Source organism: Abramis brama (genome assembly GCF_963993115.1).
Source record: "Abramis brama genome assembly, chromosome: 13".
In the NCBI taxonomy this organism is placed as follows: Eukaryota; Metazoa; Chordata; class Actinopteri; order Cypriniformes; family Leuciscidae; genus Abramis; species Abramis brama.
The window spans coordinates 11,590,255-11,604,588 of NC_139975.1; the positions used below are offsets into that span (position 1 = coordinate 11,590,255).

Below are 14,334 nucleotides of genomic sequence, written 5' to 3' on the forward strand. Positions count from 1 at the left end.
ATGATGCCTAATGCCTTTGCATTATGCATTATGTGATGGTTGCTAATTCCATTTAAAATTGCCAACTTAAAATGAAAAGTAATTACCAATAAATCTTTAATAAATAGCTCGTTTAGCTTGGATTGTGTTGTGTTGATTCATAAAACTACAATATTTTTCGTAGTCATGTATAAGCGGTGTCAGACGATTTTGTTTAATGTATATGAATCATTATATCACTCACACCCTGTTGTAAAACTAAATTTTAAGATGTTTTCTCATGAGATTTCAGGTCAGACAGTGGCGGCCTTGCCATCGTCAATCTACTGCGACAGTAAAATTAAAAATCAGGGGTCGCACATTCTATGCGTCATTTGTTATGTGGTCAATAATGGCGGCGGAAGGCATGGGAGACCCGAGCAACAACGGGGAACTCACAAACCCTCCAGGTTTCCCTTTAAAAGTTACTTAATAAAATACTGAGTTTGTAAGCATGTACGAATGGTTTGTCGTATTCATTTCTTAAATGCTTTTATGCATCAGATACACGAGCACGTCTTCAATAGCTAGCGAGCTAACTAATCAGTGATTTATTGATTCGAACTTGAGTATGTTGATACTGTAAGAGTTGTTTGACACACTAATGTCAAGTTTAATACGATTATTAAATTGTAGACTAACAATTATTAATGAGTAATTAATATTCTAAAGCACTTGTCGTCAACGAAATAAGAAAGAAAACAAAAACAAATTGCATAGCAAGATAGCTAAATCCATAATATATTACAGTTTTAGCTGCTGCCACATAAGTTGACTTCGATATGACCCAAGTACACTGCAATGTATTTAATCAAACACATTGGTTTCATTGACAGAGCTTTATGAGCCTGAGGTTGCAGACCTTCCTAAACCAGATATTGAGGAGTCAGTGAAGAGCGGTGCTGATGGAGGAGACACAGGCATCTCAACGGCATCTTACACAGCAGAAGGAGAAGAGGAGGAGGAGGGAGAGATGCCGACAGACTTTGAGAGGCTTTGGAAACTTACCAGCGACAATCCTCAAGATTTTAACAGCTGGACTGATCTTCTGCAGTATTGTGAACAAGAGGTGAATGGGTTGAAAACGGATCACATTGCTTTGTTTTTGGGTCGACACCAAAATGTAATTTGGTTTTATGCTTTTCATTTCATTATTTATTGCAGGGCCACATGAGAGCTTCCCGTCAAGCCCTGAATGCATTTCTGGTCAGGTATCCACTGTGCTATGGTTACTGGAAAAAGTTTGTGGATCTTGAGAGACAGGCCGGACACAATGATAAGGCTGAAGAAGTAAGAACATGCATAGATTGACAGTTCAGTCATTGTATGAGAATACAATCTCAAAACAGAAAAAAAATCCTCTTCCATAGTTGTCATTTCATTATATTATCTTTTCTGATTGGTCTGCAATTTTGAAATTTTAAAAAATGATTTGTACATAATATTGCAGCGGAGATGTAAAGCTCTATTTGGTTCCTGTGACAGGTGTGTGAACGAGGTTTGAAGGCCATTCCTCTCAGTGTTGATCTCTGGATCCACTACATCAACCTGCTGCTGGGAACGCTCAACATGAACCTGGCAGATTCAACACGGCGCATCCGCAGGTATGAATGAGAAAAAACTTAAACCTTGCAGCATTTTTCCCCCCAGGATACAGTTTCAGCATCCATTTTTATTCTATAATATTGTTAGACCCTGTTTGTTACTAGATCTCTTTGTCCTTCCAGAAATGTCAGGTTTTGTCTGAAAGTCTGTCGCCACCGATGCCACGGTAACTCTACCAACTAAGAGACAGATGCAGGGGAAGAGAAAGAGGCAGGAGATGAAGTGGTGATAATATATTAGCAGATTTTATTGAATAACTTTTATTGAATAAATTTTATTGAAATACCTTTACGATACAGTTATTCTCCTTTGCACTTGCAGCAAAGATGCACGAATTAGGGCTTGAACACATTACACATCTTTCCCCATGATTTTCAGTCTGGACTACTCAACGCTAGTTGCCAAAAGTCAGAGCTAGTCTGCAGATTTCAGTTGCCAGATTTCATAGAAAATAATGTAGTGTATGATGGCCGATTTTTTTTTTTTTTTTTTAAAGCTATGAATCCGTCCAGTGTGAGGATGTCAAACATGTTTAATATTTTGAGATTTATTTAGAACACACATTGTTTTTTTTATTTGGCATGTATCTGGTATCAACGAGTTTCTGAGAGAATATGTTGTGTTTGGAAAATCTGGATCTGAAAATCTGGTAGTATGTGGTCCTCATTTATTTACTGTATGATGCCCAGTTTTTCTCTGTTACCAGTCACAAAGTCAGGAAGTGTATGATGACTTGTCTTTGAAATTGTGTAGTGTATTCCAGCCTTTAGTTAAACCTTAAAGTCAGCATAAAATGGAAATAGTGAATATCTCTTATTCCCTGTTGTAACGTATATCTGAGAGAAATGGCTTATCTTGACTTAATGACTTAATTTTGTCCATCGGGGATTGTTGGATCGGTATTGTTTGCTATTGGTGCGATCTCATGTGAGTGATTGGTTTGAGGGCCCACGTCATCAGAGAAGAGATGTCGTTGCGAGGGGTAGGAGGTGTTAATATTTTTGATTAAAGATTATGAGGGCACATAAATTGAAAAAGATTCTGTGCATGGATAAGTCATTTATATAATAAACACTGCAGTATGCCATAAAAATACTTCATAATGACTTTAAATATTATTCTTTACAGCAATAAAACATCCCAAGAAACAATATAACATGAGAAGTAAAGTCTTGTCCTCTCCTCAGCGTGTTTGAGGAGGCAGTTGCAGCCGCTGGCTGGGACTTCAATTCAGACAGGCTGTGGGATCTGTTCGCCGAGTGGGAGAAGGAGCAGGCCAACCTGAAGTCCATGACCAGTGTCTATGACCGCGTACTAAGGGTCCCCACACAGCTCTACAACACACATTATGAAAAGTACGCTATGCTCTTGGACCATGTGTTATTTATCTTAACAATTTTTTTCCTCGCACAACTCCTCAGATTTGAGGCACACAATCCACATACCACACACACACACGCATGGATTTGTGAGAATTTGTTACCATTTCTTCTCACGCTCATATTCTGTGATCTCTTTCCCCCTTTATATTTAGATGCAGCTGAATGCATCAACAAAAGCCTAATTGGTAAACTGTCAAACACCTGCAGTTAAACACAAATCCAGATCACCAAAATATCACAAAAATTATTTTGCTTTCAGAGTCCATAAAAATCATGGTGACTTATGTTACGCAAGGCTGATGTTCTTTGAATTTCTGTCTCTTCTCTCAGACTGAAAACTCACCTAACCTCCCACCTGCCTCAGGATATCCTGTCTCCTGAGGAGTACAGTAAGGTGAGGTCTGAGTACAAACAGAGCCAGATTCAAGCCAAAAAAGAGAGATCTGATATCACTGCAGATGAAGAGGAGAGACCGCCAGGGGAGGAAGAGCCTGCAGACAACGACTCGGTAATCCACTTTCCATCTCCACTTGAAGGTTTTCTTTTGACGTGAGATTGATGTGAGACTGGAGATTGTCATTTTAATCTTTTTTATGCAGGAAGAAGCCGTGCAGAAGATGCAGGAGCTCCTGTTGGTCAGCAGAGAGGAAGTGTACCAACAAAATGAGGCAGAAGTCAGGAAGAGATGGAACTATGAGGAATCTGTAAGTCCCTGAACAGGGAAGATGCTTTACAGTTAACAAAGAAATTAATATTTTTATTCCGCAAGGATGCATTAAATTGATCTAACATGACAGTCAAGACATTTGCATTCTTACATCAAAGAATCCTAAAAAAAAAAAAAAAAATCAACACTGCTAAAAAGAAATGTTTCTTGAGCACCAAATCAGTATATTAGAATGATTTCTGAAGGATAATGTGACACTGAAGATTCATGATGCTGAAAATTCAGCTTTTCCATCACTTGAATAAATTACATTTGAAAACATATTCCAATAGAAAAGTTATTTTTAAGTAAGCAATAAGGTACGAGCAGTCGTGCTGTATTTTGTCGAAGGGCGTTGTTAGGCACGACACAAAACGTTTCTTCGTTAAAACCTATTGTGACATTTTCGTTGGTTAAAATGCGACGAGTTCTCGATTACCCTCTTTCCCTCTACGTCCAAAATGTTACTGCACGGCACGTCAAACCACACTTTGTTTAAGGTGTGTTTAATGGTGCTGAAATCCTTAGCAGAAATCGTTGTGTGATGCTCCGTTTTATCACGGCCCTCTCTTCTCAGTGTCTTCACAACTCCAGCAAAAACTCAAAGCTGGATCATTCAGATATCGGTTCAGACCGGCATGTAACGCTACATAACTGCTGATGCCATATTTTTCACCTTTGGATGTTCTGATGGTTCCGTAGAAGTCACTGAGCATTTCGTTGAGTTTAGTCATGGTCATTTGTTTAAAATCATCTTTCTTTTTTTTTTTGTCAACACAACTCAGGTTTTCTCAAATGTATCAATGTTTTTTTATAAGCACTGGAGCATGACAGTTCATTTTATCAGAAGTCTCTTCAAATAGTTTCTCAAACCACTTATCTATTATCATACTGCCTATTAGATCAAAATTTACTTTAAACATGTATATCTTGATAAGAATTGTTACTATGGGTGTTGTGTAGTGATACACAGAACCGTTGGGTTAAGCTATTGGCCAATCAGCATCAAGGACTGGAACTAACGATTTTATGAATTGTAATAATATTTCACAATATCACTGTTTTTACTGTATTTTTTATCAAATAAATGCAGCCTTGGTTAGCATAAGAGACTTCCATCAAAAACCTTTGAACTGTGTATGAAGTTTTTCTGTCAATTCACCTTCCTGTTCCTCTCCCTTTTTTCAAGATTAAAAGGCCTTATTTCCACGTGAAGCCTCTGGATAGAGCCCAGTTGAAAGCCTGGCAGAGCTATCTGGACTGGGAGATAGCAGAAGCTGAAACAGCGGCAATGACCGCTGAAGGGACGGCTGTGGAAGGCCATGAAGATTCAAAACAAGAGTGTGTAGCTGGGCATGAGAGAGTACTGATTCTGTTTGAGCGCTGTCTCATTGCTTGTGCACTCTATGAGGAATTCTGGGATAAAGTAAGTGGAAAGGAGATCAAACAACCTATTCATACAACCCCTGGCAAAAAGTATGGAATCACCCCTCTCAGAAGATGTTCATTCAAATGTTTAATTGTGTAGAAAAAAAAACAAGCACATATATGCCACAAAACAATTTTCACTGAACAATCCAAACTTCTGGCTGTATAAAACACTTTTTTTTAAAAACAAAAAAAAATAACTATAGTCAATTACAACTGTTTTTACAGATCACACAGAGGAAAAAAATATGGAATCACACAAATCTGAGGAAAATTATATGGAATCACCATGCACTTTGCATTTCTAAAACAAACACCTGTATCTGATTACAACTGCTAATTAGTCTGCAGTTAAAAAAGAGTGCTTGCACACATTAGTGATGTGTTGAACCAAGATGATTGACATAACTCATGGCTCCAACACGAGAGATGTCAGTTGAAACAAAGGAGAGGATTATCAAACTTCTCGAAGAAGGTAAATCTTCACGGAATGTTGCAAAAGATGTTGGTTGTTCCCAGTCAGCTGTGTCTAAAATCTGGACCAAGTACAAATCAAATGGAAAGGTTGTAAAAGGGAAGCGTACTGGTAGACCAAGAAAGACATCAAAGTGCCAAGACAGAAAACTTAAAGCAATATGCCTTGAAAACAGAAAATGCACAACAAAACAAATGAGGAACAAATGGGCAGAAAGTGGAGTCAATGTCTGTGACCGGACTGTAAGAAATCGCCTAAAAGAAATGGGATTTACATACAGAAAAGCCAAACGAAAACCATCATTAACATCTAAACAGAAAAAAACAAGGTTTCAGTGGGCTAAAGAAAGACAATCTTGGACTGTGGATGACTGGATGAGAGTTATATTCAGTGATGAATCACGAATCTGCATTGGGCAGGGTGATGATGCTGGAACTTTTGTTTGGTGCCGTTCCAATGAAATTTATAGACAACTGCCTGAAGAAAACATGCAAATTTCCACAATCATTAATGATATGGGGTTGTATGTCAGGTAAAGGTATGGGAGAGATGACAGTCATTACATCTTCTATAAATGCACAAGTTTATGTTGAGATTTTGGACACTTTTCTTATTCCATCAATTGAAAGGATGTTTGGTGATGGTAGCATCATTTTTCAGGATGATAATGCATCGTGCCATAGGGCAAAATCTGTGAAAACATTCCTACAGGAAAGACATATAATGTCAATGGGATGGCCTGCAAATAGTCCGGACCTCAATCCAATTGAAAATCTGTGGTGGAAATTAAAGAAAATGGTCCACGACAAGGCTCCAACCTGCAAAGCTGATCTGGCAACTGCAATAAGACAAAGCTGGAGACAGATTGATGAAGTATACTGTTTGTCATTAGTTAAATCCATGCCTCAGAGAATTTGAGCTGTTATAAAAGCCAGAGGTGGTGCAACAAAGTACTAGTAGTGTTTTTATTTGGTGATTCCATATAATTTTCCTCAGATTTGTGTGATTCCATATTTTTTTCCTCTGTGTGATCTGTAAAAACAGTTGTAATTGACTATAGTTTATTGTTTTAAAAAAAAAGTGTTTTATACAGCCAGAAGTTTGGATTGTTCAGTGAAAATTGTTTTGTGGCATATATGTGCTTGTTTTTTTTTCTACACAATTAAACATTTGAATGAACATCTTCTGAGAGGGGTGATTCCATACTTTTTGCCAGGGGTTGTATATTCAATATCATAATGATCTGCTTTACTATTTTGCCATATTCGTAAGACTTTTCTGTTGCATTTTGTAATCTATTTGTGCGCGTTACAGTATGTGCATTACCTGGAACCACGCGGCCTGGAGGAGGTGCGTAATGTGTACCGCAGAGCTTGTGAAATCCATCTTCCGTACAAACACAGCATCCACCTTCAGTGGGCCTCATTTGAGGAAAAACATGGTGAGAAAGTCAGTTTAGCATAGAAAATACACTAACCTAAAATATAAAACATTTTAATGCTTTTTAATTGAAATGTGGATTTGTTTCTTTTTTATTTCTTGTCTTCAGCTACTGCATAATCTGTATTTTACATTCTGTCACTACATTCCTCTTCTCTCCCATAGGTAATATTTCAGAGGCACGGCGTATTCTAGAATCCCTTGAGATAACAGTGCCTGGTTTGGCTGCGGTGCGTCTGAGGAGGGTAGGTCTGGAGCGGAGAGCGGCGCGTTTAGATGTGGCAGAGTCACTCCTGAAGGAGACGGTGGACCAGAGTAAAGACAACCCCACACTCCATGCCTTCTACTCCATCAAACTGGCTCGCTTCCTTCACAAGCTGTGCAAGAACCCTGCCAGGGCCCGCGCTGTTCTACAGGAAGCCATAGAGCTGAGTCCGGTAAAACAACAGCATCTGACATTTTAGACATTTTACATACAGTACTTTTCAAAAGTTTGGGTTTAGTAAGATTTTGTTTTGTTTTTGTGGAAAAAATAATACTTTTATTCATCAAGGACACAATACATTTATCATAAGTGAAAGTAAATAGATTTAATGTTACAAAATATTTTTATTTCAAATAAATGCTGTTCTTTTGAGCTTTCTATTCATCAGAGAATAATTCAAATAGTATCATGTTTCCACAAGAATATTAAGCAGAAAAACTGTAAGGTTCTTGAGCAGCAAATCAGCAGATTAGAATGATTTCTGAAGGATCATGTGACACTGAAGACTAGAGTAATGATGCTGAAAATTCAGGTTTGCATCACATAAATAAATTACATGTTCAATTATATTCAAATAGATAACTGTTCTTATAAATTGCATTAATATTACGCAATATTACTGTTTTTACTATATTTTTAGATCAAATAAATGCAGCCTTGGTGAGCTTACGAGACTTCTTTCAAAAAATCTTAACGATCCTATACTTTTGAACAGTAGTGAATTTCAGACTATATCTTACTGTGACATGGAAGAGCATGGTTTACCCCTTACAAAGCTTATTCTTTGTACCAATATTTCACAATACCAATATTTCATGACTCAATCATTTAAATCTTCTGGCATTTGGCTCCTCAGGATAACGGCAGATTGTACCAGAACCTTCTGGAACTGGAGATGTCAAGTGACTTGCGGGCTAATGGCGGTGTGATTCAGCAGTGTGTGGCCAAAGCGCTTGCTGCTCCTCTCTCCCCAAAGACCAAAATCCTTTTCTCCCAGCGTGGCCTGCAGTTTGCTGAGGACTTTGGGACCACAGTACAGAGGTCAGAATTAATTCGGACCATTGAAGAAGTGATGTACAGTACTGTGCAAAAGTCTTACGCACATTAGTATTTTCACCCCAATGGTTTTAAGCCAGTTATTTATTTATTTTGCTGTAGTGTGTCAGTAGAAAGTATCAGATAAACGGGTAGGTTAGGTCAGGTTTTCTTCATGTAATCACAGACGTGTAATCGATGATGGTGAGATCAGATCTCTCTGAGGAGCTTACTCGCTTTTGTTAGACTCCTTACAAAAGCATACAAAAATCTCACTGGATTATTACAATTAATGACAAAAGGAATGTTTGGAAATGTAAACTGATTTTTCCTACTGATACACTGCAGCAAAATATATCATTTATTTTGGTGAAAATACTAATGTGCCTAAGACTTTTGCACAGTACTGTATTTATTCTACACATACAGTATATTGCTTTTTTATTTACTCAGTACATTCTACTTTTTCTTTTGTGGATTCTGCATTAATAGGTTTACTTAAATGTTACTTACGGTAGATGTTTTGCTTGTATGTTATCAGTGTGTTGAGCATGTATGAGGAGCACCAGAAGCTGCTACAGGAACACAATGCAAAGAGAGAAGCAGAGAATAGGTGACCTCCAAAAACAAACCCAGAGATCTCCTTTCAACATTTAGTTGTGTGTAAGACTTTTTAATGTGCTTCTTTGTATTCCTCAAGCGATAATGATGATCCAGAAAAGATGAGCAAAATGGATGATGGATCTTCCTTGACGGTGCCTCCACAGACTGCTCCACCCACGATGCCTCATGCTCCTATGACGACACCACCTCCCTCTATGATGGGCGGAGATATGAGTGGATCGTATGGAAGCTATGGCAGCTGGTATCAGGTAAAGAATTGAATTTGCACATGAATGTCGTATTGTTAAAGCACTGCATTTACCCAGTATGAGGCAATTAGAGCTTTCAAAGATTAAACTTTGGTGCATTGGTGATTTAAAATGTGTTTTGTATACAAATATTGTCCCTGTGTCTCAGCAGCAGTATGGAGGGTATGGCAGCTACCAAAACCCATGGAACCAATATAATCAGTACTACCCTCCCAGCTAAATCTCTTCAGAGACAGCGGTCTGGGGTGCTGCTTCATGTGATCCACTCACACATACTCAATTTCCCAAAAGCCGCAGCAGTGTGTAACTTGAGCCAGTGTCAAAAGAGTGAAGGATAAAATGTACAAACCTATTATTGTGTTTTTAAGGCTGTTACAGTCTCTTTCCCTGAAATTTTTATACTATGTGCCAACTTAAAATTGATAATGCATTTGTGTGTGTGTGTGTGTGTGTGTATATATATATATATGTGTGGTTCATACTTGGTTTTGAAGTAATTTATCTGTGAATTAAGATGACACCCTGAAATGTATTGTGAACATTTTTCCATTGACCATTTTGTACCAAGTTCTTTTAAAATTCAGTTGATTCTGTGCAGTCACTCTGCAGTACTTATAATTTTAATAAAATATAATCTACATAAAACAACTTTTAAATTATATGTTTGTAATTAAGTTTTTAATTAATTGACTTGCAACAGCAACTGTTGAAGGGAAAGTTTTTGTTGTTGTTTTTTCATTTACAAATGTTTCTTAATTCTTCACAACCAGGGGTCTGGGGTCCAATAAGGGACCTCAGAAAACTTCTAAGGGGGTTGCAGGATGAATTAAAATGGTTGGCATTAATATATTATTATTATTAATATAAATAATTGTATTACTATATATTTTTTTTCTTTAAACACAATCAAGATTTAAACTGAAATGATATTTCTCCTCCCTCCCCCTCAATAACTAGTTTTTATTGAAGAACATACATTTCTATATAGCATAGTTTTGTTAATATTATATCTAGAGCCTTATAAAGCTCCATTATCCTTCACTTCCAAAGCCATCATAAAATTCAAATCATACAACTAAGAGTTAAATGAATTTTATTGTTAAAAATGTCATATTTTCCCCATGTCGTGAAACAAAGGTAACAATCACCTTCTCAATGTTCATCACTGTGAGAACTCACTTGGCCCTTTATTTAGCGGTATCGGCAGGTTTACATTTGATGAAATTACTGATCAACTCTTTGCATTGTATATTTGGTTGTTGAGTGAAGACATTGCAGTACAAGTCCACTGATACATAGTCTCCATCCGCTTGATCTTGCATTGATGTCTGGAAGAACAGCTTGTATCTAGAATCGTTTCACTTCATTTCTTGGTAACAACAAGGACGGCAGAAGGCACCAGACCTGTCAAGTAAAACGAAAGCTCCATAAATGACTGATGTTGAGAACAAAGTCTGAAGTTGATTCCTCGGAGACAAAGAACTGTGATCAACATCATTAATCAACATCAACCTAATATAAGTAGTCTTACCCAGCTCACGCAGGGGTTTTTCCATGTCAAGTTCTGTGTACACGCGTCTAGGATACGGGGTGATGAGGTTGAAATCCTCTCCGTTTGCCCCATTCATCTGAACATAGACTCTCACAGCAGCCAGAGGTTCCTGAGCCTTAAAGACAGTACTCAAGGTGGTTCCATCTAGAAGACGCACCTAACGACCAAAGGGGAGTGGTTTCAATTTTGTGATATATTCGAGGAATCATTCAGGCACATAAAAACATATTTGAAAATAATTTCTATCTGCTCAATTAAACTGAAGTCAACATCCTCGTACCTGTATCCGACAGTCATCATAGTCTTTCTTAGCAGGAGGAGCCCCTTGGTTCTCAGGGGGAGACTGTGGTGGGGCTTCAGAGGGGGGTGATGACAAACCCGTGCTTGATGAGCCACCTCCAAACTGCCAAGATACAGAGGTTTTTGTCATTTATTTTTTACATACTTGATATATATTGTACTAGACACGAGAGAAATATTAATATTAGTGTATCCTGAGCAAAGTAAAAGCATCGTAAGTAAATGAATACCTTTCGTGCCCTCTCCTCTCTGTCTCGTGCAATCTTGTCTTTAACCCGCTGCCTGACAAAAGAATCACAGGTTATTACTTTCATTTAAAGCAGTGGTTCTCAACGTATGGAGCCCCTGAAGGGACCTTTGCAAAACTAAAAAGTATACAGACTTTAGCGAGAAACATTTGCGTGTGCACAGGATTTTTTTTTGCATGCTCATGCATTGCAATTTCCAGTTTATGTATAATATAACCAATTTCCTTTGTGCGTCACTGCCATTTTACTATGAAGAAAATGAGAGTATGGATGCGCATGAATTAATAAAAGATAAATTTGTCTTTCGTTAGGGCAGGATACCTCTAATATCACTGCCTTATTGTCCTATTTGCCAAGTTCGCCTAATGTCCGTATTAACGCATCTTCTGTGGCGGCCGTGAAATGGAATGATGGTGCAATACGGCTGTGTGCATTGGGCTGATAAATGTGCTCAAAAAAAGTTAAAACAACTAAAAATCCATATATTTCTTGTTTACATATTCATTTTAATTTATTTTCTATGAATATTTAGATATGCCAAGCTCTAAATGGGGGGAAAAATCATTTTCCCTTAATCCTTTTCCAGTAGATCACAAAAATACTGGAAAAGTCATGGGGCCTTTGCATATTGTTGTGGACAATGGGGGCTCTGGAATCAAATCGATTGAGGACCACTGAATTAAAGTTAATACTTTACACCAACGGGTACTGTATCCATGCTCGTCTTACTTGGCAAGCTTGTCCTCCATCTTCTCCCTCCTGCGCAAGTCCGCCAGTTTCTTCATTTCGTCATCCTGAAGCTTTTGTTTAACCTGCAGCAGCTCTTGGCCGTGTTTCCTTCTCTGCTTTTCTCTGTCTACCTCCTCCTGTCGCTCTCTCTCTCTCCTCTCCTCCTGCCTCGCCTTCATCAACTCCTCCAGGCTGCAAGAAAAGCAATACTTTTTGTCAGCTTTTAAATGTATGCTTTTTTACTTTCATACATTTTAAGGTCAGCTGTACAAAGCACAAACCGTTTTAGTTGTTCCTTCTTCTCTTCCTCTGTCATAGGTTGCTTGGACTCTCCCTCTTCGTTTATAACTTCAATAGCTGTTTTTTGTTTTGGTTAAAGGCAAAAGTGAAAGAGAAAATAACATTTTGTGATGTGTGATCACAATGATTTAATGAAATTGAGAGTGAGGAGCATTAGAAGAACATACATTCAGAGGTTTCTGTAGGAGACTGGATCTGTTCTTCTGTTGAGCCAAGAGTATTCCCAGCAGGCGGAACATACGGCTCATCTATATCTGGATCATTCTCATGCTCCATTAACCTGTACAGTTACAGAATTATAAATGCAACTTTCAAAAAATATTTTGTATTTATTGTTATTAATGATATACTTTATTAAATTGCAATTAAATCACACCTTCTCTATACAATGAAAATGCTTACTGGCTATCAGATTGCAATAGTAAAAAAATAATAATAAAATGATGAAAATTGTGTGGGGTCACTTCGGTCATGCCTAATCTCACCTAGGCCATCAAAAATCATGAACGGATAAGCCTGTTAGATCTGACAAAATGTATCCATGATGACTCACCAGTCCATTGCTCTCTCAATGCCCTGGTTTCCAGTATGTGCTACTGCCCTCTCCCTACAAAACAATCACTGGGTGAGTGCAGAATTCTGGATTAGGGTGTAAACATCCCTGTAAAGACATCACTTACGCTCTGTTTCTGTCGAAGCCCATTTCCAGCAAACTGTCTAAGGTAGTGCACTCAGCCATTGTGCTGAAAATAAGCGTATTACAGCATTATAACAATAAACATCATGGCATTTTTAAAGTTCACAAATAAAGAGGAAATAAATATAAAACCCTTCTTGCTTTTTCAAAAGCTTTAATAGAATTAAGGGGGTTTAAAGGACGATTTCTTTATTCTCTACAGAAAAAGCTTAAAATATTTTATAGACGTACAATTTAAAACACAAAAAAGTGATACATTTGGGTATGGACTCGTTACACCAGCTCGAAACAATGAGATTATCTAATTCTATTTTTCTGACTGTCACATGATCATATCCTCACTACATAACAATCATATCTGACCGTTACAATAAGTGTGATTATAATATTTATACTGATAAATACATGATCAAATTCAGCTAGCTGGCAGGCTAACACTGATCAGTCTCCAGCAACAGCTAATTATTTTTTTTGCCTTGCTAATATCTTCTAGAGAGCTGTTCTTAGTTTTCTTTATTAAGTAATAGCGCTTCAGTATATCAGGTACGATATTTTTACTCAATTTCATCATTAATTAGCCCTGTATATCGTTCAACAGCTACTTACATTTGTTATCAGCACTGGGACGCTTCCACACACTACGGAATCCCGCGATGGCCAATTCGCGAAAATGCGCCTTTCTCTGACCTGTGTAGTGTAGTGGACTACCCACAGACTGCGCTACTACCACATGATGAGGGTAGAAACTACACAATACTGTAAAAAGCAAACAAAATAAAAGCAATTATTCCGATTTTTATAAAATTGTTTTAGTTAGTAGTATAGATATATACTATATTATAGGCCTATTATATTATAATATATTATATTTATGCTATATTATATTATATTATACATTTTGTGTGTGTGTCAGTGATTATTTTTTAAATCAGTGATGTTTTTTGAAAATGTAAAAATGCAAAAAGTTTTCTGTGATGGGTATAGGTTTGGGGGGGGAGGGTTAGGGTTAACGAAAAAAAAAAAAAAAAAAAAAAAAAAAACACCCTGTGTGTGTAGGCTACGTGTGTGTGTGGGCACGCACAGTTTTCAACGTAAATCAAATCTTAAAAAAAATATGGGTTAGGGTTAGGGTTATGGTCAGAACATGTGACCATAATTCTGTTTCCTTTATCCCTTACAAGATGTATATATTTGGCATTAACCATCTTTTAAAATGGCATGTTTAAACAGGTTTTGTAAGAACGCTGCTATTGGGAAGAATATGGTTTTATTTCTAAAAGAA

General features: G+C 37.4%; 2 protein-coding genes across 3 annotated transcripts; one reads left to right on the forward strand and one right to left on the reverse strand.

The window, feature by feature from the left end:
• The first annotated feature begins 318 nt into the window (after positions 1–318).
• On the forward strand, positions 319–9,885 carry LOC311094328 (pre-mRNA-processing factor 39). 2 transcript variants are annotated; one of them, XM_084132238.1, is made up of 14 exons: positions 319–428; positions 855–1,087; positions 1,183–1,308; positions 1,504–1,622; positions 2,811–2,978; positions 3,336–3,513; positions 3,605–3,709; positions 4,901–5,137; positions 6,929–7,055; positions 7,220–7,491; positions 8,176–8,360; positions 8,896–8,967; positions 9,055–9,226; positions 9,378–9,885. In XM_084132238.1, the coding sequence occupies exons 1-14, from the start codon at positions 359–361 to the stop codon at positions 9,444–9,446; spliced, it is 2,133 nt and encodes a 710-aa protein (XP_083988364.1). In that variant the 5' UTR covers positions 319–358; the 3' UTR covers positions 9,447–9,885. The 2 variants fall into 2 exon arrangements, with proteins under 2 accessions (XP_083988364.1, XP_083988363.1); XM_084132237.1 differs by having other exon boundaries at positions 9,375–9,588.
• Positions 9,886–10,302: 417 nt separating this feature from the next.
• ubxn1 (UBX domain protein 1) lies at positions 10,303–13,771 on the reverse strand. Its single transcript, XM_084132316.1, has 10 exons — positions 13,659–13,771; positions 13,036–13,098; positions 12,909–12,962; positions 12,523–12,635; positions 12,337–12,412; positions 12,056–12,247; positions 11,309–11,360; positions 11,059–11,181; positions 10,758–10,935; positions 10,303–10,630 (listed from the first exon to the last, which is right to left on the reverse strand). Exons 2-10 carry the CDS (start codon positions 13,092–13,094, stop codon positions 10,590–10,592), a joined length of 888 nt encoding a protein of 295 aa, XP_083988442.1. The 5' UTR covers positions 13,095–13,098; positions 13,659–13,771; the 3' UTR covers positions 10,303–10,589.
• Between the last annotated feature and the right edge of the window lie 563 nt (positions 13,772–14,334).